Consider the following 27,295-nt stretch of genomic DNA (forward strand, 5'->3'; position numbering starts at 1 on the left):
TGGAAAGATGGAATAATAATAGTAATAATAGTCTTGAGGACCATTCTGAAGGAGATTCTAGAGGAGGTTGGTATTGCAGAGAACTCTAGGGTGGTCTTTTTTTCCTTTTAAAATCACCCAGATAATGAAGAGCTCTCTATCCCCATGTAGTTGCTTAGTCTAAGTGACATTAATTAGTTAACATAATTATTCCATATTTAAGAAACATCTTTTGGTTTATCTCCCGTTAAGAGCCACCTATTCAACTTTCATATAAAACTTGTTCTAAAGATATGTCTAGATATTTAGCTTGAACCTTTCAGATAATTAGATATAGTGAAAAAGTAACATTGGATGAGCTTTGTGCTTTGATGTAGCACATTGTTTGGATGATCATACTATTCAAATGATCTTGCAATAAAGGTTTGTTGTTTGTGGGGTTTTTTTTGTTTTTTAGCAGTTCTTATTTATTTTTTATTACATAGCAATGCATGTTTATTATAGAAAATTTAAGAAACAAAATAATGAAAAGAAAACAAAGATTATCTCTAGTTAAGAAGCAAAGATAAACTATTTGGGGGTTGTATACTCTTCCAGTCACTAAACAATGTTTCAATGTTCATTCAGATTTCAGAGTTCAATGGCTCTGTTTAATACTGCTTTATATGAAGGAAAATGGTTTTCTGTCTTTACATATTTTTGCAACTGAATTACCATGGCACAACTGAGAGTTTGGTTAATTTATTATTACAGTACATTCTGATTTTCATTTAATATCTAAAGTAGCTGCTTCAACTGATTAAAATTTTAGCCTCTTTGATTAAATACTAACAAAGAGTTTAATTTAAGTTGCTATTACTCTTTTCTTCCCACCAGTTAGACATTCTTCAGAGTGCTAAAGCAAAAAGGAACCTTAAAAAATTATGTGGTTCACCTTCTTAGTTTACAAATGCGGGTACTTTTCTTCCATGCTTTTGTTTCCAGTGACTTTTAGTTTAGACTTTGTTTTGTTAAGCTCTCACTTGATTGCAGTCCTCTCTCTTTCTGGTCAGACTGTTTTTCCATCTCTCAGCCAATGGTACAAAGAAAAGGGAAACTGAAGAGAGGAGATAGCATATGCCGGAGAAGTAGAAGGAGCCGGTGTATGTCTGGGTATAATCATATAACCAGCCTATAAGGAAGGAAGGATTTCTGTTAGTGATGCAAACCTTTCCATTAGTAGTTCTCAGCCATGAACTGTTCCTTGAAGGAAGGAGCCTCCTGTACTTACTAGTTTGTATTGTGACCCATTAGAAAGTTAGTCAAGCTGCTTACCTGTCTTATTTTCTATTGATGAAGTTAAATCAATTCCATCTGAGTTAGGGGTTTAAACCTTGGGTTAAAAGTAATTGTGAACCCAGAGCCCATCTCCAGTCTTGTAATGGAAGTTGGAGAAAATTAGGAACACGTACCATTTCATTTTAACAATGAATTTTATTAGAAGACCACTATTCTTATGAAGAAAAATATTGTGAATTATTATTTTCCAAAGAAAAAAGTGAGAACTGATTATTATCTTTTTTCCTTCACTGAACAGACATTTGAATTCTTACTATGTTCCCAGCAATGTGCTAGGTGTTGAGGATATGATAATGAGCCAAAACAGACATGGTCCCTGCCCTCATAGACCATATAGTTTACTGGGGATTTGGTATTAACCACATAAATTACACCTGCGATAAAGGCTGTGAGGGGATGGATGGTTCAGGAGGTTATGAGAACAAATGAAAAGGAACTGACTTACTTGGCCAAGTGGGTTAAACAATGACGATAATTCCTCCTGAAATCAAAGTGCTCTTTTAAAGCAAGAATTGGGAGGGTCCTCAAATCATTGGGCTAATGGCACATACTAGAACTTCTTAAGTGAAACGCTTTTTTAAAAAAAAAATGTGAGTTTGTGGTGGCAAAGAATATTTGTGCAAGGCACCAACGTTTATACATTATTGCAAAAGTCAACCCTGTGGAAAAGGCAAATAATGTCTCAATATTATTATGAAAATAGTTTTGACCTCAGGCTCCCTAAAAAGGGCTCGGGACCTCTGGGGGGGGTCACATTCTTTTCTAGATTATTGTATGCATATTATGTTTGTAGATACAAACTTACAATATGCCTTTTATAAGTTTTTATATTTAAAATCTTGAAAAACCTTAAGTCAAGGATGTTATTCTGATCATTTATTCAAAAAATTTTGGTACTCTATGCCAGCACAGTTCTGGTTACTAGGGATAAACCCATGGACAAAAATGGATGAAAATATCTGTCTCCATGGAGCTTACATTGTATCTTTTGATTTTCACTTGTATCTTGGAACATGATTTCTCACTGGATGTGTAGAGTATACCCTTTTTTTTTGTCTGATTGTGTATGTCTTTACCTCCTCTCCTTTTTATTCTCTTACTTGGCTCTGATAGAGACTTTCAATTTTTGTTTGTTTGCTTCATTAGCTTTTTGTTTCCTTTTCTTAATGTAATGGATGAATGGAATGTTTTATTTAAATTCAGCTAACTTTAAGTTGCTTTTGTTTTATCAGTGAACTCAATTAAATGTTTCTTGGAGTTAAGCAAAATAGTGAAACCGACTGGGACAAGTCTTTGTATTATGTTGATTGACCTTTAGATATCTAAGAAACGGTTGACCAATCTGTCAGTTTTTCTAGAAATTTCTGTGAAGGAGGAACTGTGGAAAGCAGCAGCACCCCCTCTTATCCTTTGTCATTCTTGCCTTCGTCCCTTAGTATAGCAATTTACCAGTTTATATATAACCTGTGAATTGTAAGACACGGGTATTTGAAGCAACACTCTAGGAAAAGACTACAAATTCTTGGACAGGGAGGTAGATAGTGCTGCTAAAAGGTCAGGAGGGTAAAGCTAAAAATAGTGAAACTGAGTTGTTTTATAAATCCTGGAGGGACTAAAACAGTTTAAGAGAAAACTGCTTATAAGCCTTTCATTTCACACACATTTAAAGTCAGAATGTTGTTTCTGAAACGTGAAAGATTAAGATATATTTAGTGTATTTTCTTACCAGGGCAGGGAGTTACTTAGCATGCTTTAGAACAGTTTCCATGTATTTCCATGGAAAGTTTTTATTTATTTATTTATTTATTTTTGTCGTGTCGCACAGCTTGCAGAATCTTAGCTCCCCAACCAGGGATTGTACCTGGGCCCCTGGCAGTGAGAGCGCCGAGTCCTAACCACTGGACTGCCAGGGAATAACCAATGCAAAGTTTAATGAAATAATTTGTTTTAAATCTGTTTCTCCCATTCATGCTTGATTATTGAGAGATTAGTATATTTTAAAATTCTGTCTCTAAGATCTAATTGCCATTCCGTACGATAATAATGTGAAGTTGAGTATTTAGTTTTAAGATGTTATTTATAATAGCAAATATGAGGTGAAATGTAAGATGCAGGACTATACTGTACTATTATTAATTAATTGTCCTATGAAAATATTAGCTTCATAATCAAGCTTAAATTTAAGTGGCTACTAGGTAAGTTAAATTCATAGCTTTGCTGCTCTAACCAAACATCTCTATTTGGTTGGAATAATTAGCCTTTCCCCACCATTGAAAGTAAAAGAAGACTGTATAGGGAATTCGCTGGCAGTCCCGTGGTTAGGACTCCTCGCTTCCACTGCAGGGAACACGGGTTCGATCCCTGGTCAGGGAGCTAAGATCCCACACGCCACGCGGTGCGGCCAAAAAAAAAAAAGACTGCATATTTGATCTGATTTTATTAGGTCTTTGTACTTTTTTTATAATAGCATGAAATAGATGTATACAAATGCACTTTCAACCCTGAACAGTTTCAGGGTTATTGTTGGTAGTTCAGAAACCACTGCATTCTAATCATTTTCAAATGGAAATACACGCATAAGTTGACATTCAAAAGACTAGGTTTCTTTGTGGTCATAGCAAAAGCATTGTGAGTGGCAGAGAATACCAGCCACAGTCCAGGAAAGCGTGCAATGGATCTGAGCCTCCACTCCATGCTAAGGAATACTGTATGTAGCCAGCATTCTGAGGAGTACGCTGCCTACTGGTGCAGACTTCCTAAGCTGAAGTCCCCTCTAAGCATTTCCTCGGTGTCTCCAGACTACCTGCATCAGATTCACTTAAGATGCATGTTAATTGTGCAAATTCATTGGCTTCCTAAGCATACTTCTTCCTAGGTGGCACCCAGTTGATTCTTACATACAATAAAGTTGTTGTCCAAATTACTTCTTTATAGCTGTAAACCTTGTTCTGGGTAGGAATATCTAATAATGTTTCCTGTGATAATTTAAAACAACTAAGAAGATAGGCCTCAGCCTATCTTAAACAGCTTTGCAAACCAGTTTTCTTACAGTCAACAAAAAAGTGATTGGAATAATCTTTTAAGTTTGATGTTTAATATAGAATCTAAATTCATTTTTTTAAATGTCAACATTTTAAAAATGATACTCTATATCATTGTATGGGTTAAGCCATACACGTTTAAAAATGAGATTAACATCTTGTCTAAAAAGTATTCATATCTGATATCTCAGAAGTTGATATTTAGCTGAGTTATGAATCCTTTTCAATAGGATTACTACTGTAAGTTTATTATTGGTCATCATGTTAAGATTTGAAATACCCCTAGAAGGCCCTTAATTCCAAAGTTCCTTGATGGTAGTTCAAATTAGTTTTTGAGGATTCTGTAAGTGGCTAGCCAGTGTTGAACCAGAGCTTCTAGCTGTTAGGCTGTAGAATAGTGGCAGACTTCCAAGGTGTGCAGAGACAATGATCTTCTCACATTCTTGGGGTCACTGGAGCTGCCGCCTGGCTGTTAGCAGCCTTGTCATTTTGCTTTGGGTGTGCTGTATGTGCCATGAAGGGAAAAATCTTGGGAAACATGGTTTAGCAAATATAAACCTCAGTGCCTTTTAAGACAGGAACTCTCTAAAGGCCTCATGATAGAAATTTGCCGTAAGATTTACTGGTAGTGCTATAAGTATTGGCTCTGTGTTGTAAGTTTTATTAAGAGGATTGTGGTCTGTGTTAGGATTTTGAAACTTGATTCCTTGGCCTTGCAAGGAAAGGACTACCTCCCCTCTCTCCTTTTTAAACCACAATAGAGAGCTATTTGGAATTTATTTTTGATGCTTTTGTAGGGATTCATTAATCCTAGGAATGCTGTGTATCAAAGTAAAATTCTGTGGGGTTTGTTGCTTATAGGGAAAATAACCTCTGGATAAAGAAATGATTTACATTGTTTCCTTTTGCCTCTTCAGGGTATATAATATATTCCTCAGGATTTAAAGGACAGAGAACTTTGTTCTGCCTTCTCACTTGTCCCCCATACCCCCAATCTCCAAAATGGATTTATAGCAGACCAAAAGGTTGAGTTGCTTGTGTGTTTGTTTTCCAAATAAAATTTCAGGCCGTAGAGGAATCTCAACTGATAGGCCAAGATGACTGATAAAACTGTAGCGGGCATGGTTGATAAAAGGTGGAGTGAGGACTGGGTGGAATATTTGTTTAACATTGTATCTGAAATGAGGATGGAAATGACCTGTCATTTCATGAGGAGATGAACTTGTCTGTGTTAATCGGACAGAGACAAGCTTAGATGGATGAATTTCCATTTTAGCCATTGTCTTTTCTTGTAAAATGCAGATAAAGAGTTAATGCAGGACTTCCCTGGTGGCGCAGTGGTTAAGAATCCGCCTGCCAATGCAGGGGACACGGGTTCGAGCCCTGGTCCGGGAAGATCCCACATGCCGCAGAGCAACTAAGCCCATGTGCCACAACTACTGAGCCTGCGCTCTAGAGCCCGCAAGCCACAAGTACTGTGTCCGCGCGCCACAACTACTGAAGCCCGCGTGCCCAGAGCCCATGCTCCGCAACAAGAGAATGAGAAGCCCACGCACCGCAACTAAGGGTAGCCCCTGCTTGCTGCAACTAGAGAAAGCCCGTGCACAGCAATGAAGACCCCACTCAGTCAAAAATAAATAAAACTAAATAAATAAATTTATAAAAAAGAAAAAAACTTGGAAAAAGAGTTACTGCAAAATTACCAGTTTTGCTCCATGGTGTTTCTGATGAATTGTGAGGTTGAATAATAATAGCAAGAGAGAGATGTACTTCTTCTTTAGGAACTAGTTACCTTTAGCTTATTCTGGAGTACAATCAACTTAGTTATTTGGCATTGGAAATAACTTTCCTTGAATTTATTGAAAAAAATTATTTTTGTGAAATATCTGCTTGATTGAGTGAAGCTTTACTATATTTTAAGGTCGTTTTTATTATACGAAAGCTTAGGATGCCTTCATTTAAAGGTAAGAAAATGGAGACATGGGTTACAGTGGCTCAACCAAATTTTTAATTAATGAAGTGGAAGAAGAATGCAAATTCTAACAATTCTCAGTTTTAGACATTTTAGACTAAGTCCTAATGTTAAGCAATGTATGTGGCTGACAGAGTGAATGCTATACCATGATCCAATAAGGTATGAAAGAACATTGAACAAATAATTTTGTCTTCTCTGTGTCCATGTGGCAGCTAGTAGAGTTCTCTGCTAATAAGTTGCTTAATAATTATTGAATGAATACTGAGTTATAATCAAATAATTATTTGTGAACCAAACAAAAACCAAATGAATGAACAAACCAAACCAAACAAACATGTAGATACAGAGACTAGAGTAGTTGTTATCAGAGGGGAAGGGGCAGGAGGGAGGGCTAAATGGATAAGGGAAATCACCTGTATGGATGGAAAATAAATTTTTGGTGGTGAAAACAAAAACAAAATTATTTATGGCATTTTAAGGGAGTTTTCAGAGATTTGTGATTTAAATTTTTTATATTAAAAGAAATATTAGCATAATATATGCACTCATCAGTTGGGAAAGGGAGTTGTATGTGGAAGAGAGGGGAACTACATTTGGTGGTTTTGTTTTATAGGCAACTGATATGGGCTGTTGGTGGTTTTATTTTTAAATGAAACTGAACAGCCCTTAGCATTTTGAGCTCATACGTCAAATACCTCGGGTACAAGACTAGGAATTTCACATAAGTAACTTATATCTGTCTTGTACATTGGAGAATATGATGATATACTTGGCTTTTTTTGCCCAAGGCACTATTTTTTTATTTAGATTGCTTTCTGCAGGTGTACTTTTGTTAACAGGGGTCTATTAGAAATGTATATTAAGTTTTAAAAATATTAATACTTTTTATTTTTCCACAACCTTCCAAGGCTTCCGTCTTGGTGTCAGTGTATAGTTCTGGATGCCATCTACCAGCAAAAAACAGCATTTGGGTTTGGATGAACAGTGACATTTGGCCTACCCTTGGGTCTACTGACCACCTAGGTCAGGAAACCTAGAACAACCCCGAAACTGATGCAGTCTGAAGCAGGCCATGTTATTAACTAAAATTGAATTTGTTGCTGAGTATTGGCAAGAATAGGGAGGGCTGTGGGGTGGAGCGGGCAGGGTGGTCGCTTGTGGGGAGTCGAGGGGGATAATTTTTAAACTATTATTTATTTCAATACCTGTCAGTTTTAACCAAGATCTGATGAAGAATTTTGTTGCCACTATATTTCTTATCATAATCACCATTACAAAAGATGTATAAATAATTTTCTTGCCCATATGCTCTATTTACGTTTTTTTAAAGAAAAAAGTAACTTTAAAATAAATCTCGGTTATATGATTCCTTGGGTTTCCTATGCTTTATTTTCCCCTTTCCTTGAATTTTTAAAATATGCTGTATAGAACTAACTTGTTTTTCTTTTTCATTTCCATACAGGAAGGAGAAAATTATTATTCATATACCATTTTTAACTAGTCTTTTGACTGAGGATTATTGTGAAACATTTTACTGTTTGCTAGATTTCTCATTTTAAATGCCTGTAATCTTTTATAGGAATTTCAACTTTTGTAATTTGGTAATAACAAGTCTAGGTAAGTAAAATATGAGGATCTCATACAGTTCGGAAGATCTAAGTTTGGTTTAGAATTTAATATTTTATAACTAGTAAGCGTTTCGATTTAGTTAAAGCTAAAGACAGTGACATAACTTGCCTGTACCGGTTGAGGGATGAGTGGATCTGTAACTCAGTATTTCTGATGTTCTTTAGTAGTTGCTGCTGGAGTCAGAAGCTAGGAACAAATCTAATGGCCTTTGTAAAACCCTCTTGTCACTTCACAGAGCAAGGACCTACAGGAGCAAGGGCTCTCCCGAAGTCTCCCTTCAGCAAGAAGCCTAGCACTACATTGTAGTCAATGAGAGACCATGGTACAGAGCAGGAAACTTAACTGAATTATATATTATTATCATAATCTTGTTTAAGATACTCTGAGCAACTCCCAGACTAAAAACCTGTGCTTAAGATTTCAGCAATAGCCTTATCACTTCCTTTGACTTTTGTAGAACTTAAAAAATTTATGATTGCCTAAATAATATTTTCAGAGTTAGCAGGTAAAAATTCTACCATGAGCTCTGTCTTTATCCTCACATACAGTGCTAGGGTATCATGGACATTGGGTAATAAAAGGCTTGTAACTTTTTTTTTTGACTCACTAATAGTAAGAAATGTGTTTTACATCACATATGTTTTCTGTTACATAGGTGTGTGTGCGTGTGAAATAAGTTTCACAATAAAGTGATGCACTCTGATTTCTAATCTGCTCGTGGTCCTTTTTTATTAAAAAAAATTTTTTAAAGATCATGACCAACAAATTGGTTTCAAGACCCACACATACATCTATAGCTTTTTCCTTTTAAGTAATACTCCTCACAAAACTTGCTTTGTCTTCTCATACATTGAACTCTCTAAACATTTTTAAATGTATACAAAAACATTTATCTCTAAACATGTTGTAGTTTTGTTATTTGCCTTCATCATTTGAATAAGATATTCTGTGCCCTGGTATTTGTTACTTCCCTACACTTTTGGCCTAATAGGCTTGAAAAGTTCCAAGGCGTCGTTAGGACAGCCAGTGAAGAAGGGTCAAAATTGAAAAAATTCATCAGCAAACTGTATTTGAACTCTGTTTCCTGTATTTCACTGACCTGGATACTAGCCATAGAGTAGCTCTGCTAGCCGCCTCTGGTGCTTGGTCTTTTACCACTCCTTGTATAACAATTCTGGGCTATAAAATTCTAGCCTGTTTTCCAGTTACGAAGTATTGGCTGAGTTAGACCTCATGGGAAGAGGTGTGTTCATAAATGCAAATAAGGACTTAGTTGTGTATTTGAGTAATTTTTTCCTTTAGATAGGTATACCTAAATTGAAACTCAGATAGTGGTACATTATTTTACCTTCAGTAATAATTTCTTTTATTAAGTTCTTATACTTTTGATATTTGCCTTTGTAAGTCTTAAGTTTATAGAGGTGCAAATCTAACATCATTATAAAACTTAGTTAAAAAAAAATGATAGTGGGACAAGATCAGACCCTTTTTCTGTCTTACTTCAGGACTGAGGGAAGCAGAAGCAAGTTTTAGGCTGAATTCCTTTTTGTGGATGATTGGAAATGCTGTAGTAATTTGTAATTCAACTATATTGAGAACCTATAGTGTAAGATACTAAAGCTTAAGTCTGTTTACTAAGGAAATTTGTATGAGTAGGCAGTCTTTTAACAGTCTTAGATTAAATGTTCAGCAAGCACAAAATGTCCCAATAGGTGAAAAGTGAATGTAAAACAATGCTTCAGTCTTAAAGTTGACTTAAAAACAGAACTCCCCCAAGTTTTACTCTACTTGTATTTAATGTTCACCAGTGGCCCCACATATCCTCTCCAGATTCTGGCCTTTAGTCCAAGACAGCTTTTGTTTGTTTTTGTTTTTAACCATCATAGGTCTTTGGGCATCTGATAAAACTCTGGATTGTCTCCCCAGAGAAGTATATACACACACAATCCCTGCTCTAAGACTCCCAAGAGAATGTAAGAATCTGCCTAGTGCACATCTGTTGAATTAACCCTCAGATTCTCCTAGATTAGTGATGGAGCTGTGAGAGTTGTTATAGGAACAGCAGAGATAATCATCAGTTTCTTTTAACCTGATAATGTTGTTACATGTTACCATTAATCATGGATCAGCATTTTGTTTCATTGCTGTTGAAGTTTACTCAGAATGTGGGTAAGCTGTTACCTGCTAAAGGTGGTCCAGAAAGGACAGCCATCCCAGCAAAGAAACTGGCAAGCCCCAAGAACCTGTGTACCATAGAATTCCCAGACAGATCAACCTGCAGGGATTAGAATCCAATGTTAGCCATATTGAGGGTGAAATTCTGTGGAGACCTTTGCCTACAGAGGGGCAAATACTGTGTATGTCATCTGAAACTGTGAACAGTTGACTTCTGAGGTGATTTGGATGGCATTTTACCCTGATACTATGAAAGAGCTGAGGCAGATAGGGAATAGTAATTTCAGTAGGCAGACAGTGTTTTCATTTTATTAGTAAGGAACGTTGGTTTTTGTTTCTTTTTTAAAATCTTTTAATTGGTTCAGGGATTCTTTTTTCCCCTGAACCTCACTGCTCTTCTCTGTTAGGAAATAGTATTTACAGTTGGAGCTGACAGTGGTATTATTGAATCCACCTATGGCTGAATACCAACCATCAGTTTATAAGAAATCAGATATCACAGGAGTTGATTTCAGCTTTAGAAAGTTTGATTTTTGCTTAAGCCTCATATAAGATCCTGCAGCACTTATGCTAATATTGATATCAGGCCAGAAGATTCCGGGGGATTCTGTTGCAGCACACTGGGGGCCTAGTTCTAAGAACCCATGGGGTTCCAAGAAAAACCCAGAAGTATTTGTATAACTCAGTTCCATTCAGGTCTAGGACTTTATGTCAATTTGGGGTAAAGATGGAGAGGAGTTAAAAACACAATGTCCTTATTAAAGTATACAGAACTTCTCTCAACAAGAGAGAAGCCAGTGCTGGTCAGGAAGCCCTTTTTTCTTTTAAGGAACTCTTCCAAGATGTGTCTTAGAACCAAAGAAATTTCTGGAGCTGAAGGAAAGAAGTGAACAGAAGTCTAACCTGGGAGACTGATAAGCAAAATGGAATCCTTCTGACCCCTATTTTGCTCTTCTTTCCTGTCCCACGTGGATAGTCCTCTCGCCCCCCGCCCCCCGCCCCCCCCCCAAGGTAAGATGAATAGCTGGTTAAGATACAGCTACAAGGTTTCTGAGTATGTTTGTTTTTAATTATAAAATTAATACAAAATATGTTTTCTCTTTTGGGGAGGTGATTGTTAACACTTTTACTAAATGATGTAAGAACATTAATGAGTGCGTCTACTCACCAGTACAGGAAGTATCAATGCCAGGTAACCACCGGAGAAAATGGCAAAGAAGATGGTATAGGTCATAAGTAGTGGAAATGTGGTGGCAAAAGGAGCAAGCAGGTTAGTGATGCCGCAGAGGATGAGGTAAGACTTGTGGTAATGATACTTCTTGATCCAGTTTTGATCAGCAACCCATCCGGAGATAATCTGACTGACTGTCTCAATGATACCTGGAACAATATTGAAAAAGGTCTTATGAAATCCTAATTCCATTTTCCTAGCCCCTTTGAAAACTGTAAATGCATAAGGCATCTTTTCCTAAGTAATATGACTTCATCCTGAGGCTGGGACATAAGAGAAAAAAAATGGTTCCATTTGTCTATCAATAGATTCTATCATTTACTTACCTATTCCAGACACATCAATAAAATACCAAAAAGGCTCCTTCATAGTTGGGTAGAGTACTCACCAGTTGTTTTTTCTGATTGTGTTTGGGAAACTCATACCACCAAACTGGGAATACCAGGTTATAGAGAACGCTGGGCTCAGTAGGCCTCCCTTGAAGAGGTGAGGAAGTGAGATTTCTTGAAGATTAGGAAACCCACAGGTTAGTGTCCTGGGGAAGTCATATGGTGGACGACTGGAGTATAAAAAAGTCTTACGGTGAAGAAGAAAAACATGTTGAGACTCATAATTGCATATGAGGTTTTGGTAATTAAGTCCTCCTCCAAAGGCTATTATGCTTAACTTGAAAATATGTAGAAAGTCTGGAAATGGGAGATCATCTCTTGAACACTGGAACTATGGTGTAACTTGAATAAAATTTAAGAATAACATTTTTCACTTAGTTTTATGATAACAGAACATTCTTATCCTTTATCCTAGTATATGTTAATGTAGCAGTTAAATACTGAAAGAGATTTTCACCAAGAGGAGCATGAGCTGCAGTTGTTTTATACTTAAAATTCTTGCTATGGTTCAAACATAAATTGCTCCACAAAAAGGAATTAAAAATTCATACTACCATCTCTATATCTATTTTTACAGTTATTTCCTAGGATACGTATTGAAACTTTATTATGTTCTTTGGTCCTGCTGTAAAGCCCTAATCTGATCTAAATTGATACTACCAGCCACTTCAGTGGAAAAAAAATCAGTTTAGCTATGTATCTTTTTCTTGTGTACGCAAGTTTTATTTGACGGAAGCAGTTGGAAATGGGGTGCAATCAGTTTTGCAAGGGCTTGGTAAATAGTCTTTTCCAGAAATTAGCAAGAGAAAAGTTAATGTTGAGCTACTGAGAATTTCCAGATAGAGCAAACCAGTTCCATTTCATTCATTTTCATTTTTTTAGACTCCCTATTTTGTCAGTTGAAAGAATCCCTATCTTCTAGATCAAGCATTCTGTTTCCATACATTTTTATAAGTACTCAACTAAAATGATTGTTCTTTTCATTCTAGTTCATTTTAAATGTCAGCCTACCCATTAATGACTAGCCTTAGTATGCTTATTTATCTTATCCTCTTACTTTGAGTTAAAGGGGGAAAAATTCTTAGCTACAAATACTACTAGAACATTATTGAATGCTTACAGTAGTTCAGATACTATTCTGAACTCTACATGCATTACTTGCTCAATCCTAATAACCTTCTGAGAGTAGATGCTATTATTCATATATTACAGACAAGGAAATTGAGACACAGAGAAGGCAAGTAACTTGCCCAAGGTCACACTGTCATACACTGCAAAAACTTGAAGCTGGAAAGTCTAGCTCCAGAACCAATCCTTTCAACCACTGCACCGTGCAGCCTACCTAGGATTGTTTTTGCTTGCTAAAATGGCTGTTGTCACTGAGCACCAGCTTTCTAAAGTTCGGTACCCAACAAATACTTAGATACTGACATAGGAAAATAAGACTTGCTTTGGGGTCCGCTGTCTGGTAGGGGAAGAGCCTGTGTGCAAGATGCAGTGACAGGTTGGAGGGAAAGTCCTGCTGCTCCCACCAGCCTCAAAAAACTTGCTTTTCTGGCCTTCCCACAACTCCTTTTTTAAAAAAATTATTCTTAAGCTTTTTAAAAATAAAATTTAATAAATTTTTGTAAAATTAAGTTCATTTCTCCTTTTGAGGGTGAAGTTGAAGTAGACTTTCTTACCAGCTACGGAAACGAGGTAGGAGGCATCCATGATATTAATCCCCAGTGTTTTGGCTCTGGCTACCAGGTGAAAGGTAGGGATGAAATATGCCAATTGACTGAGGAGAAAAGACCACGTAAATATGTAGAAAAAAGGATTCTTAAGAAGAGAAAAATCAAAGAGTTTTTGTTTGCAGCTCCACAAAATAGCCTTTTCCCCATAACTTTCTTCATGAGTTTTTCGGAAGAGTCTGTTCCTGTTGGGTTCATTGTTGAACTCTTCATTTTGATTTTGTGAGACTGTTAAACTTATACCAGGTTGTCCATCCTGCATAGTATTGTCCCTGATGGCAGACTCTTGTATCTCATTGCAGCATGATGTTTCTGTCCCACACGCTGCCTCTGGACCACTTGCAGACAAACTGCTACTTTTATCTTTAATATCGGAATTGCTCTCGCTTTTGATATGGATGGGTCTCAAGAGCATGCTAGAAGGCACCAAATGCAATGTGATTGCTCCAAATAATATAAGGGCACCTGAACAGGAGAGAGAGAAATTGAGAAGTTAAGCTAAAAATTACCTCTCTCATTTCACAATACTCTGTATGCTTAGGCTCAGAAGAGGCCCCACCACTAAATATTCAATCATAGTGCAATAATTCCTGAAAACACTGCTTTGTCCTTGTATTTAGCTGAAAGTATCTAAATCCATTGACTTAACTGTTAGCCATACACACTGATGTATCCTTGTGAAAACAGGGAGTCCTTGGAGATAGAAAAGGGGAAAGCTGTGCCACTAGGGGGCATGGAAGGAGAGTTATTTGTGCTAAAGGAGAAAAATGGTTTGGGGTGGGGGGAAGTCATTTCAAATGTTAGAAAATTACAATGTGTTTTAAATATCCTGAAGTGAGGGTGTAGATTTAGGTACAGAAAATACAGAATTAGGTAACGGGAATCATTTGGAAACTGCCTTAGAAGAGGAGATAGCCTTTCATCCCATGATGTTTTAAATTTCCTCGAAAGAAGACATGCCAGTGTTGCCTTTGAAGCTGAGTAGTTGCTTGACTTCAGCATGTCCTGACCAAAGCTGTGACTTGGGTGTGTTGCTTCTAGAGAGAGAATTAGCTGTAGGTTCTGCTATCCTGTCTTATGGATTTGTCAGCTGGTCTTGTTCCCCATGAGACTACTGGTGGTTTTTTTAATCAGGAAAGGAAAAGTTCAACAAGACTGCTCTGTAGATAGAAATAGGCTTATATATTCATGTATATGTACATATACATAGATTTTTTCCCCCAATACTTTGAGGTTATTTTAATCCAAATGTTTTATCTCAGGTATGAAGAAAATTGTGGAGTGAATGGTTTTTATTCATTTGTGAAAATTTATAGTTGACAGTATATAAAAGATTAAGTATTAAGGAACATAATCCTCTTTTCACTCAGTTTTTTTCCATCTATTTTAGTGAATCTGATGGAGGAGACTTTTATTTAAATGCAGATTTTTTTCTTAAAGAGAAAATTTGAAGAGAATGCTTTGAGTAGAGGATCCTTGTTTCCCCAGGAGTACCACTTTCCCTGCAAAGGTGTGTTTCCCCAGCCACATAGATTGCCCTCCATCCCCTCAGACTTGAACTCTATGGTGAAGTCTGAGTTGCCTGCGTGGCGGGCAAAGCCTGCAAGTAGTTCAGGGTCTCTTTTGCCATATATTCTCCAAGGAAGAATACTTTACTTTAGAATCATGCTCACTTCCTCTCTAGTCATCAGAGAGAGGGCTCAACATTAAATCTTACAGAGTTGATGGTTCAGAAACTTAGAATGACTCACCTGTCCAGTCATATAGATCTATCAGGACTTTTGTAAAAGGCGCTAACAGAAATGTCAGTCCCATCCCTGAACGGGCAATAGCTGTAGAAAGAGCTAATCGTTTTTTGAAGTATTTGGTAGTGACCACAGCAGCAACTTGGTACAAGAAAGCAGAACCCAAACCTAAAAGAAAAACATAATAGCTTGGGATCACTTTCACATTAAGTGGCTTGGTACTGGACAAGATATTCTCCTGGACCTGAGATAATATAAGTAGGCCTTTTGAACTCATGGAGAGTAAAAGGGAAGGTTCCTGGTTCCATTTTTTTTTTTAAGTCTTAACTTTTACAATGGACTCACCAGGTAAAAATCCCATAGTCACACAAAGAAAGGGAATGCTTGTAGCCCAGCTGCTGATCAGATATCCACCAGTAACAAGGAAAGCCCCAAGAATGGAGGCAGTTTTCTCTCCAATTATGTCACAAATAACAGCAACTAGGGGACCTTGGGAAAAGAAACAAATGCTAGTTAAATGTGCTCTGGCATCCCTTATCTTCTGGTGTGCAATTTAAATGGGCAACTGAAGGGAAATAAGAGGACTCTACATTTGTGTATCCTTCAAAAAGTTGTCTGTATTGAGTTTCTTAATATTCCCAGCCCCACACTATTTTGCTTTTAGGAAGAAGTTTTGTTGTTTTTTGTTTGTTTTAAAGAAAAGATTGTAAATAAGCAGGTTTGGAAAGGAAGCTTGCTGAAAATGCATTATGAAACCTCTGCAAAAAAAGGTTGCCTCTAGTGACCTATGACTAGAACAAAGTTCAGTTATTTATCTACACCATGTTCTTGCTCCAACTAGAACTAAAGGAAGAGGAATTGGTTCTATCTCTTAGAGCTTTATGGTCAGAGCTTTATGGTCGACATTCCAGTTGAGAGACTGGCTCACTGAACCTATATTAAGAGACTGTTGAAAGAAACAAGGCATGAAAATTGAATCATGGAATTAAATAGTTGGATTCTTCACCTTTCTTCGTTTAAGCACTAATTTTTCTAGTTTTTCCAAGTCAAGCGGAGGCTAAACACTGCAAGTCCTTTTCTCAGCTTTACATATTGATAAATGAACCTGAGTTTTAGCAAAGCTTCAGTCTTGAATGACTGACAGATGAGTCTTCTTGGAATTGCCCTTTGGTGGTCCTTTTCCTTGGACAGCAAGCTTATTGATGGCTTTATACCTGCAGAAAAACGAAGTGATGACATGATGGATCCAATCCAACCAGTTTGCTCTGAGGTGCCTTCAAACTCTTCTTGAAAAACCACAAAGAAAATTGCAAAAGTCTTGGTCATCCCCATCACGAATACATTTACCTAAATCAAAGCAGACCAAAGAGTCCAAGTCAGGTGGTGAGTAAGCCATTACAGGAGAGGTTGGAACTGCTGGAGGCTATGATTCTCTGTTCCACCTGTATTTTACCCGTTTGTTTGCCAGTTCCTCTTTGTAACATTTTATATTTTGGGGGGGGGGGTTGTCCACTTAGAGTGTCTAATCACTTTACATGAAAGCATCTCATTTAATTCTCATTACAAAGGCATGGAATAGGTGTGTCAACATTGTATTAGAAATTCAGGAAATTGAGATTTAGCTTAAAAGTTGCTCAAGATGGGGATGCTGGAGCTAAGACTTGAACCCAGATAGACTGACTCCAGACCAACCACTATACCATCCTGTTACAGTAGCATCTGTTAAAAACAGCTAATTCCAGTTACCTTTGTGAGAGATGTGTGTTGGTCCAAAAGAATTGTTCTGTCAGTCCTTAGTTAGCTTTGCTTTAACTCTGCTTTTGAGCTGAGTACCCTCCCTCACCTGGTATATAAATACGGCAACCATAATAATTTATCACCCAGTTGAAGCTCTTTGAGAGTGAAAAGTAGCGCTGTTAATTGATGCCTAGACAGCAAGGGTAATGAGGATGTATGGTCACCTTACGGCTGGGTCATGTGCCCCACCCTTTTTTTCCTGTCCCATCTAACCCTTTTGCCCGCACCACCCTCCTTCCTTCCACTAGGGGGAGCTCCTCTTTTGAGGTCAGGTTTTCTTTCAGTGGAGTACCAGCATTTGTTTTTTGGAATTCTGATTAGAAGGGGGGCAGTGAGGAGCAAGGTTCTGAGGGGAACTAGAAGGGAGGCCTAGCCAGGCTCTGCAGTCAGTCAAAGCCCAGGAGCCACATGTACTCACTTTTGTCTCTAGGGGCTTCCTAGTGGCCCCTTTCCTTTTTTTCAGTGGCCTTGGTGTTTCAAGGCCACTTTCTCTGCTTTCAAGCTGGCTATGCATTGTGGAAGGACCACAGATCCTGGGTTCCTTTTCACTGATTCTTCCTCTGTTCACCTGGTAAATATTTCCCCCTGTGGTTCTGCACTCATCTCATTTTATACCTGCCCCATAGACAACCATTCAATCTCATGGTTTTAATTACCACCCTTGAACTCGTGGTGTAGTTGTGAATACTGTGTTCCATCTGCAATCAGCCTGCCTCGGCCAGAATCCTGGCTCTGCTTCCTATTAGCGGTGTGACCTTGGGCAAACTGCGGAAGTTAAGCTTCCTCTTTTATAAAGTAGAGATAAAGTAAATGTCACCTAGCTCATAGAACTGTGAAGACTGAGAAAATTCTGGTAAAGTAATACTTAGCACTTAATACTCAAACTGTTAACTATGTTTTTGTTATCTTGTGTAACCACTCTGCTTTCCCAAGAGCTGGAGACTCATATTACTGTCTACCATATCTTTCTAACTCAGGTTAACTTATCCAAGACTAAACTCATCTTTCTCTTATCCCATGCCTACTCTTCCTTTTCATTTCTCTTGATTGGTACCATCCACCCACTCACCCAAATCAGAGACCTGCCTCCACTTAGGAACCTTCTTCCCTCAGCCTCTACCTACTGAATAAAATAACCAAGGCCTTCCCCTCCATCCTCACCGCTAGACTCTTACTTCAGACTAGTATTATTTCTTGTCTGGAGTAAGGGACTAGGAATTAGTGGTGGTGCTCCAAGGTTGCAAAAGATGGGGTGGTGAGGAGGAAGTCCCTTAATGTATTTTTTCCCATTCTGATTTGATAGAAGCTACAAGACTTTCCTTATTAGAGTGAACAATGCTATGGACACCAGGGCTATATATTCAAAAATGAAAAAAGCATTTTATCAAGCACTTTGTAATCATAACATGCCTCAAAGGCACCTCTATCAGGAAGCGAGGCTAGAGAATATACATGAACCTTAAATGACCCAGACTTGTTTCTTTTAGTTTAAAATACAGGGCGGTGATTGCCTCCTCTCATGAGCAGGGAATGTGACAGTGAGGCATCATTCTATAAAATTACCCTTCCTCTTTTTCTGTGGACATGGGTTCTGTGCTGGCATCTACAGGATGCTGGCCTCTACGTTCTTAGCCATCTGAGTTTGGCTAGCTACTGGTCCCCCCAATTTAGCACCTTTCCTCTCTGGTCTTTCCTTGGTGTCTGGGCATAGCAGCTGTAAGTGGATATGACTTGTCTCTAATAACTGGGTCTGTGCCTTCCACTGTGTATATCAAGAAGGCCAAGGACATAGCCTTTGTAGCCACCCTGCCTCCCTCCCTTAACTTGTAACCTTCCAACTTTGTTTCTGTTTTGACTCAGAGCTATTGAAAATCTTTTCCCCAAGGTCCAGATATTCCCTTAGTTAACTAAGCAGACTAGATAAATCTTTATTATACTATTTCATCTCATGTTTTGGACCAAGGTTGATGGGTTTCAGTCCTGTTCCAGAGTCCACATCAGACACTGTACATGGGCTTACCCCATCATCCATCCTCCCATCTGTCAACAGGTATTTATTGAGTGCCTACTGTGTTCCAGGCTATTTACTCGGGCTTACAGTAGTGAGCAAACAGACATGGCCCCTGTGCTCATGGAACATTCAGTCCTGGGACACAGGCTGAATACAGAGAACAATCATGCAAATACGTAGTTATAAAGTATGGTAAGTTAGAATGAGTCATTTTTTTAAAAAAGTAGGGAGCTCCTGAAGAACATGTTGTAACTGGGTTTTTCACTCACCTTTTCAGGAGCTCATCTATTATAGAAAAGTAGACTTTTAACTTATGCAGACACAAAAGCATCGTCATCTTAAGTACCCACATTACCACTGTGGGTGATTGGCCTGAGTTAACTGTTAACATTTTGAGGACCCAAAATGTTTTTTGTGTGTGTGTGCTTTTATAAGTAGCATCACACCCAAAAAAGTGGGACATTGTTTATTAATCTGGTTGTTAGACAACTTTTCTTACCAGCAACTAAATTGGTCAAATAACTTCCTATCCTCAGAGGATAATACAGGAAAAGGAAGGGTGGTTACTGGGGAGAAAGGTGGGAGAATTAGAGATCCTCACCAACAATGCCAGTTCTGCAAAGCCTGTGATGTGGGGAGGTGGCCCAGCAACAGGAAGGCTCTCAGACTTAGGGTGTCCTTAGTTTCCTTTTTAGTAACACTTCTGGGAGGAAAAAAAAGAGATTCCACATTCTTTGGTAATGAAGCTAATGTTTAACAAATAGTCCTGTGGTTAGGAGTTTTGTATTATGTATATCCTGGCTGAGGACTTCTTCCCCTCCTTTCCCCTTCTCTGTCATAAGGGAGGAGGTGTGGTATTTCTACACTGTGGGCCTCAGGGTAGTTAGTAGTCACCAGGACCTGCACTCCCTTCCCTGGGAGCTTCTTACTGTAGGGCTGGGCTGGGGAGGAGGATCAGGAGGGAAGGGTATCTTTGTGAATACATCTCAAAGTTAACTTACTTGGGAACACTTAAGAGGAATTGGGGAGCTGGTGCCATTCTCAGGGTTGTTTGGGATATGGCTGTGATGGGATTCACCAATCCCATCAGAATGACCATGCTGATTCACATCACCACTGTCTCACATAACGACCCCAAGAGCTTCTGGGAGGATGAAGGAAAGAAGTTAATTAAAAAACAGAGTGCGGAGTCCAGCTGCTTATGGATGAAGGAGAAAAATCAGGCTCCAGTTTCAGAATCCACATCATTCTCTCCCTTTCCAGACATGTCAGAAATATACATTGGGCCTAACTCTAGCATAAGTTATGGTTGGCGGGGATGAGTTGGGAAGTGGACAGCAGGCAGAACAGAAGAAAAGTCCCTGCCCCCTAGGAGAGAAGGAAGTTGCTTCCAGCAGGGTTACATCTATGCTGGGTTGAGCTGGGGAAGCCCCTCCCCACTCACCCGTGCAAAAGCACTTTTTAGCAGTTTGCAGTGCTGCTTCTGGGATGGTTAAATGTACGATTGTCCCCAAATCCTAATTGCCATGCAGCCAGGGCAGGGCTGCTGATGGTAGCTGGAGCACTCTGTAGGTTTAAGGAGGGGTAGGAGACAGGATGGAACGCTTCTGCTTTCACTCAAGGAGGACATTTTCAACTTTCTCTTGGGTTCATTGGCAGTTCCTGGCCTTGCTCTAACCCCCTTTCCATTCAAATGTCAAGGATTTCATAAGTGATCTTAGTCTGCTCTGAGCCTTTCTCAGGGAGCCTTCTTTCAGGCAGTAGCAAAGGGGAAAGTAAATTCTTACCAGGAAGAAATGAAACACAACCATCCATCCCCAACCTCCATCCAGGGTTTTCATGTAGGGTCGGACCTTCCCCTCCCTCTTCAGCATGATGCTTCGTTTGTTTTAAATGCGGAAGATCCCTGTGACGAATCCAAGACAGAGTTGACTCAGTTGACAAACTGATCTGAACTTTTATTTCCTCTCAGTATAAAACCACTTGTACTGTCATTTTTTTTCAGCCCACCTCTAAAAATAGATGATTTCTTCTCATTTCTAAAGTTTACAGACTCTCTGGAGTTTATAGACTCTCTGATCTCAACCTCAAAAATATAAGCAGGGCTTTGTACCATTTGGGGGATTTTTGTGGAGGTCTGCTGCCTGGCTTCCCCTGGAAGTCCACAGGGAGCTGACAGTTCTCTTGGAGTATGTCCTTAGTTACATATAAAGTCTGCCCGACTAGACTGTCCCCTTATCCTCATTTATTCCATAATCATGATCCAGGCAGAACCATGGGAGAAATGAGAAAAAGATAACAAAAGGCTGTGATGTGAGGGACATCAAAGCCACCACAGAAATCCCTCTTCCACCAGTTTGAATGGCCTCTGAAAGATGACCACTCAGTTCACTTCAGGCAGAAATAGCAAAGGAGTTGATCACAAAGCCTGACCTCACTGATTGTGGAGTGGCCATTCCTCGCACTGTTCTCCCCCCAGGTCTGCAAGCCAAATCCTAGGGCAAGCTGTGCACCACCCTCTGGTCCTCTGGGTAAGCTCTTGACTTTAGAGAAATAAAAAAGGGATGGGGAACTTCAGGTCTGGAAATTCCCTTTCACAGCACTTGCTAAAATGAAAATATTCTAAGGGGCTAAATAGACATGACAACAACATGCAATGACTGTTCCTCGAATGGATCGCAGGCCAGAAAAAAGTTGGAAAGGACTTTAGGAGCTGCGTTGGGGAAATTGGAATGAGGACTGTATAGCAGACCAGGTTAGATCTCTTGGGGGTGATGGTGGTCTCGTGGTTCCGCCGAAGAATGTGCTTGTTCTTAGGAGGCGTGTGCTAAGAAGCTCAGGAGTGAAGTGTCATTGAGTCTGCTACCTTCTCACAAGTGGTTCAGTAAAATAAATATATATAGGGAGAAAAAGCAAAGAGAAAATGTAGATATTCTGAGGGAGAGGGCGGCATTCTTTATTTGCCACCGGCAGGTAGGCAGGCAGGCTGTTTCTTCCTGGGAAGGAGAATCTGCCGGCACGGCGTGTGGTATGGCCGTCTGTCTGGTGAGCAGGCCGCGCAGGGAGAGATGCTGGTTGTTCAAAACATTATAGAGGACCAACCCCAACACACAGTCCCATTTTCATCCTACCTTTGATGTGGTGTGTAGCAAGGGAATCCTCCACAGACTTGAGGCAATCTGGGAAGAAAAAGAAACTATACAATTTTCCAGAATGTTGCTCTTTTTCTAAGGCGTTTCATTCTTCTGCCCTGTGAAAACAAGCAAGCATTGTGAGAGCCCAGGGTTAGAGCCAATTTAGGCACTCCTGCCAGTGGACTTTACTTCCTGAGGGGAGGAGGAAAGACTGTAATTTGACATCATCCTGGGCCCTCCCTCCACCCAAAAGCAAGCATCGGAGTAAACCAAGTAGAAAATCCTTTGGGTAACTGTTGTTGATTAAACCTGGAGGCCGTCACACTAAGGTGGCTCTAATGCCAAGTTGGCCTATGTCAGCAAACCAAAATCGAAACAGGGTTATGAAATGGAAACCAAAGGGTGACCAATCACAAACAGCCAGTCAGGAATTAAGCTGTGGCCCATTAATGACTTCCTTGCTTCGCTTCTGCCTTCTCTCTATAAAAGCCTCTCCCTGAGCTCCCGTTGGTGGAGCGCTCCTAACACCTTCCAGTTTGACACTGCCCGGTTTGAATCCATTTTTGTTCAAATAAACTCTTAAAATTTTTAATATGCCTCAGTTTGTCTTTTAACAGTTCTGGTGTCAGAAGAGGGAACAAAGGAAGGAGACCCCGAGCAGCCAGAGGTAGGTATCTGCTGAGCCCATTGGCTCGCTGGTTTCTAGCTGCCTCTGGAGGTGTGGGTAAGTCTCTCTCCCACCCTAGCTCCACAGCTTTTGCAGTATGAACTGTCAGACTTCAGTTGAGCATTTCTTTTTCCAGACTGGGTCCAGAAACTGGTTGGAGTCAGCCTGGGTCCGGGGTCAGACTGGGTTGGACTTAAACTGGGCTGGTCCTGTGTGAGGTCTCAGGTGAATGAAATTTTGCTTTAAGGGTGAACAAGTAGGCTAACCTTACCAAAGATAATCTTGTACTACAGTAGCCACAGTTTATCCACTTATGAGGTGCCCTAGAGAAAAAGGGATCCCAGCCAACACTTACAATAAGAGTAGAGGGAAAATTTTTCTTCCTCCTCTACAGTTTCTGGTGACCAGGATGACACCTGCTGGGACACCCCACTTGCTTTAGAGCCCGCTGATGGGATCCCGGGAAAGCTGGCAGAAGCCCATAAAGGGTGAGAATTCTTACCAAAGTCAGTTCTCCTGGACCTCCACCTGTGGTGCCTGGTTCAGAAAGGAAGGTACAATTTCACACTGTTCCATCCATTCTAGATTCAGATTGGTAGGAGAAAAATGTTCATAAGAATTAGATCTTTGGGGGCTTCCCTGGTGGTGTAGTGGTTAAGAATCCACCTGCCAATGCAGGGGACATGGGTTCGATCCCTGGTCCGGGAAGATCCCACATGCCGCGGAGCAACTAAGCCCGTGTGCCACAACTACTGAGCCTGCGCTCTAGAGCCCTCGAGCCACAACTACTGAGCCCATGTGCCTAGAGCCCGTGCTCCGCAACAAGAGAAGCCACCACAATGAGAAGCCCACGCACCGCAATGAAGAGTAGTCCCCGCTCGCCGCAACTAGAGAAAGCCCACATGTAGCAACGAAGACCCAATGCAGCCAAAAATAAATAAATAAAATTTATTTAAAAAAAAAAAGAATTAGATCTTTGAATGGTGGCTTGTGAACTTTCATTTAAGTCCCCACTGGTTCTTGGTCTTTTTCCTCCCAGGGACAGCTATAACTTTCTCATTTATCTTGTTTTATGTCCTGAGAACTTGGCTTGGCTTTCTGCCCATCAGGGCACACAGGTTGGCAGTTCTTATGTGTGCAGGCAGCTCAACTGTTACATTGGGGACCCCCAAAATATGGCTGGACAGAAATGTGGGTCACCAGCTACCAGGGGAATTGTCTAAGTCTTTCTTTCTTTGATTATCTTCGGGAGTGGCTCTGGATCTTGGGGCTGGGGGAGTAATACCTTTTGCACTTTCTTTGGGGATGTCTCTTGCATCCATGGTTAAACCACAGTTTTGTTTTTGAGTCATTTGATAGGGATACCTTTGGTTTAAAAGTAAAAGAAAAGTTTGTTCAGTATTGCCAGGAATAGTTACTGTTTGTCCCACCTAAAACGTGTTAATAAAATATTTAAAAGGATTTTTTTAGTGAACTTTGTGGTTAGAAGTTGGCCACTCTGGGGAGTTCCTTGATGGCCTAGTGGTTAGGATTTGGTGCTTTCACTGCGGAGGCCGGGGCTCGATCCCTGGTCGGGGAACCATCCCACATGCCATCCCGCTTGCTGCGTAGCGCGGCCAAAATGCAAAAAAAAAAAAAAAAAAAAAAAAAGAGTTGGTTACTTTGGAAGCTGATATTCAGAGCCTGATAGGAACTGTTTTTAAGGGCTTCTCCACCAAGCTGAAATGAAATTATGTACCCAGAGGGAAAGAAAAACATTCTGAAGCCACTGTGGAAGAATTCACTAAAACATTCAAAAGATGCACAGCTCCAAATCTGGAACATAGGAATCTTTTAATTTTCTTCTTAGTTGGAAATCTCCCTGACATAAAGAAGCAAATTGAAGATAATATAGTTGGATGGGTGGGTTCACTGGGCCTCTTGATATCATTCAGCTGGCAACCCAGTTCTTTGAGGAATAAAGAACAACTACTTGTCTTACAAATCGAGTTTTGACAAGAACAGAAATGCAGCTCTAGAAACAAAAGTCTGTCCTTTTTACCAATCTCAAAACCTTCCCTATTCAGCTCAAAAGGCTTGCAGATATTATAAAACATCTGGATTTAGGAAATAAGAGTCCTTCTTGGTGGAACTTGCATCCTTTTTCTGTGCCTTTGAGCTTTGAGATGTAAGCGTTCTGCATCTCAAGTGTTTAGAGCCATTTCTTTGAAATGTGGACTTCAGGGAGGTGATTCTTATTAGAAGGACAAAAGCAAAAGTATGTGGGGGGCGATTTGGAAACTAGGTGAAAGTTCTACTAAGTTAAATTATGGATATTCATTGACTAGATCATTTCCAAGTAAGATAAAATACTGAAACATTAAATACTGAACACAAGTTTATCTACTTTTGGTATTTTGTCTACTTTGGCTTCTTAAATTTCTCTCCATCAACAACCTCAAGAGAGTCTTTTTTTTTTTTTTTAACTTTTGGGTTTATTTATTTTTGGCTGTGTTGGGTCTTCGTTTCTGTGCGAGGGCTTTCTCTAGTTGTGGCAAGTGGGGGCCACTCTTCATCGTGGCGCGCAGGCCTCTCATCATCACAGCATCTCTTGTTGCGGAGCACAGGCTCCAGACACGCAGGCTCAGTAATTGTGGCTCACGGGCCTAGTTGCTCCGCGGCATGTGGGATCTTCCCAGACCAGGGCTCGAACCCGTGTCCCCTGCATTGGCAGGCAGACTCTCAACCACTGCGCCACCAGAGAAGCCCCTACTTTGGCTTCTTATTACAGAGGAACTAAAGATATTTGGGTTTATTGGTAAAGGTGTTTTATGCCACATTGAAAAATTTACTGTGAGGAAGAATATACTTCTGGAAATTATGAAATATATTTATAAATGTACCAATCCACAGAATGCTAGTGTAACAGTCCACAATTGCTTACTTCTTAGTTTTCACTAGAAAGTAAGGATTCTAAGGGTTATGAATTCTAATTGTTATATGTAATTTAAAACTACTAAAATATAGGGGTGAAAGGAAACAACAGTGTGTGAAAAGTAGGAAGGAAAGTAGAATGTGTCTAGGGGGTAAGGAAAGGTATGGAAGGACTTTATTAAAAGTCTTTTTGTCATTTGCAGAGTTATTGTTTTACTCTGATGCTTTCACAGAAGTGATTCTTTGTCTTTAGAGATTCATGGAAAGATCTAGAATACAGGTTTCTGATAAGTTTAAGAACATAAAAGTGAACTGGGTAATAATTTTCAGAGTTAATGAAAAAACTGGATTCAACCTGAACAAGAATTAATAACGTATGATTAAATGAACTGATGAGGATGATTATAATGTTTTTTACAACTTTTTCTTTGAAGCACTGCTGATTCCTTAATGTTTTGTTTTCCAAATTTAAGGAAACCTTTCTCTCTTAAGCTATTTATGACTTAAGGCAATTTTGGTAAATTATACCTTTGTAAACAAAAGTGAAACATTTTTTTCCCTACCTGATCCCTCCAGAATTTGGAAATTTGTTGTGTAGTCTTATTTTCATGGCAATATAGTGATTTACATAAGCCCAATAAGAATATGTTCTTATAACAGGACACAATTGGAAGCCTCGGTTATATTACCAAGGCTTTGACTGGAATATCATATTTGAGAATATGCATAAAATCAGATATGACCAGACAGTTTTAAGGAACTAAGGTTGACTTTATGGAGGCAATAAAGCTCCTAAGAAAAACTGGCCTGGCATCTTGTTTATAGGGTTCCTAGAAACCTTACCAGGTGAGTAAGGAAGGTCACTTCCTGGCAGGCCCGAGAACCTCAGGATATCTTGGGGACCTTGAGAAGAGAGGAATTCACCCAAATCTATAGGTATTCCAGATGAAGTCTGAAATGACAAATCCTTGGCTTGACTTCTTAATCTGGAGATTAATTAAGATTAATCTGGAGAGCCTTTAAAAGTTCAATCTAAGATTCCTTATGAAAAGTCCTAGCAAAACAGATTTAAAAAGAGCCTATATGGTCAATTACTCTTCCTACTGCACCTCTGTAAATAATCAGCCCAAGTTTTATTAGACTAGACTTATTTTGCAAACAAATTAGTCTTACTATGATTATCTTTGATAGAAATGGGGGTGATTATAAAAAAAATTATGTTGCAGTAGAAAATTATAATATGATCTTGTGGATATCAGATTCTAGTCCTATTCACTGTCTTTGAGCTTTTGTTGTATACCTGTAAACCGGACTGGATCCTGAATTGTTCTAGTTTTCTCAAATATCTGGCTACTCTCCAAACTAAGATTTCCAGTTTTCTCCTGCCCTTCTGATTTGAAATCACTAAGAACAAAGACTACCCTTAGAAGGGTAGACTACCCTCCTTAGAAGGGACCATACCAAGTCAGCAGTCAAACTTCAGGGCCTTAAACCTTGGGTCCATATCTCCCAGTTAAAAAGGGCTGCTCCAGACTCTT

At 39.4% G+C, this 27,295-nt stretch overlaps 1 protein-coding gene across 5 annotated transcripts; it reads right to left on the reverse strand.

The window, feature by feature from the left end:
- Positions 1 to 530: 530 nt before the first annotated feature.
- On the reverse strand, positions 531 to 22,431 carry SLC16A4 (solute carrier family 16 member 4). 5 transcript variants are annotated; one of them, XM_059927514.1, is made up of 11 exons: positions 20,831 to 20,910; positions 20,488 to 20,609; positions 20,045 to 20,187; positions 19,645 to 19,746; positions 16,450 to 16,582; positions 15,581 to 15,724; positions 15,242 to 15,403; positions 13,440 to 13,955; positions 11,306 to 11,517; positions 10,144 to 10,237; positions 531 to 1,150 (listed from the first exon to the last, which is right to left on the reverse strand). In XM_059927514.1, exons 5-11 carry the CDS (start codon positions 16,565 to 16,567, stop codon positions 990 to 992), a joined length of 1,407 nt encoding a protein of 468 aa, XP_059783497.1. In that variant the 5' UTR covers positions 16,568 to 16,582; positions 19,645 to 19,746; positions 20,045 to 20,187; positions 20,488 to 20,609; positions 20,831 to 20,910; the 3' UTR covers positions 531 to 989. The 5 variants fall into 5 exon arrangements, with proteins under 5 accessions (XP_059783497.1, XP_059783503.1, XP_059783508.1 ...); XM_059927520.1 differs by lacking the exon at positions 20,488 to 20,609 and having other exon boundaries at positions 20,831 to 20,920; XM_059927525.1 differs by lacking the exon at positions 19,645 to 19,746.
- Positions 22,432 to 27,295: the final 4,864 nt, after the last annotated feature.

This window comes from Balaenoptera ricei, chromosome 1 (assembly GCF_028023285.1).
Source record: "Balaenoptera ricei isolate mBalRic1 chromosome 1, mBalRic1.hap2, whole genome shotgun sequence".
NCBI lineage: Eukaryota > Metazoa > Chordata > Mammalia > Artiodactyla > Balaenopteridae > Balaenoptera > Balaenoptera ricei.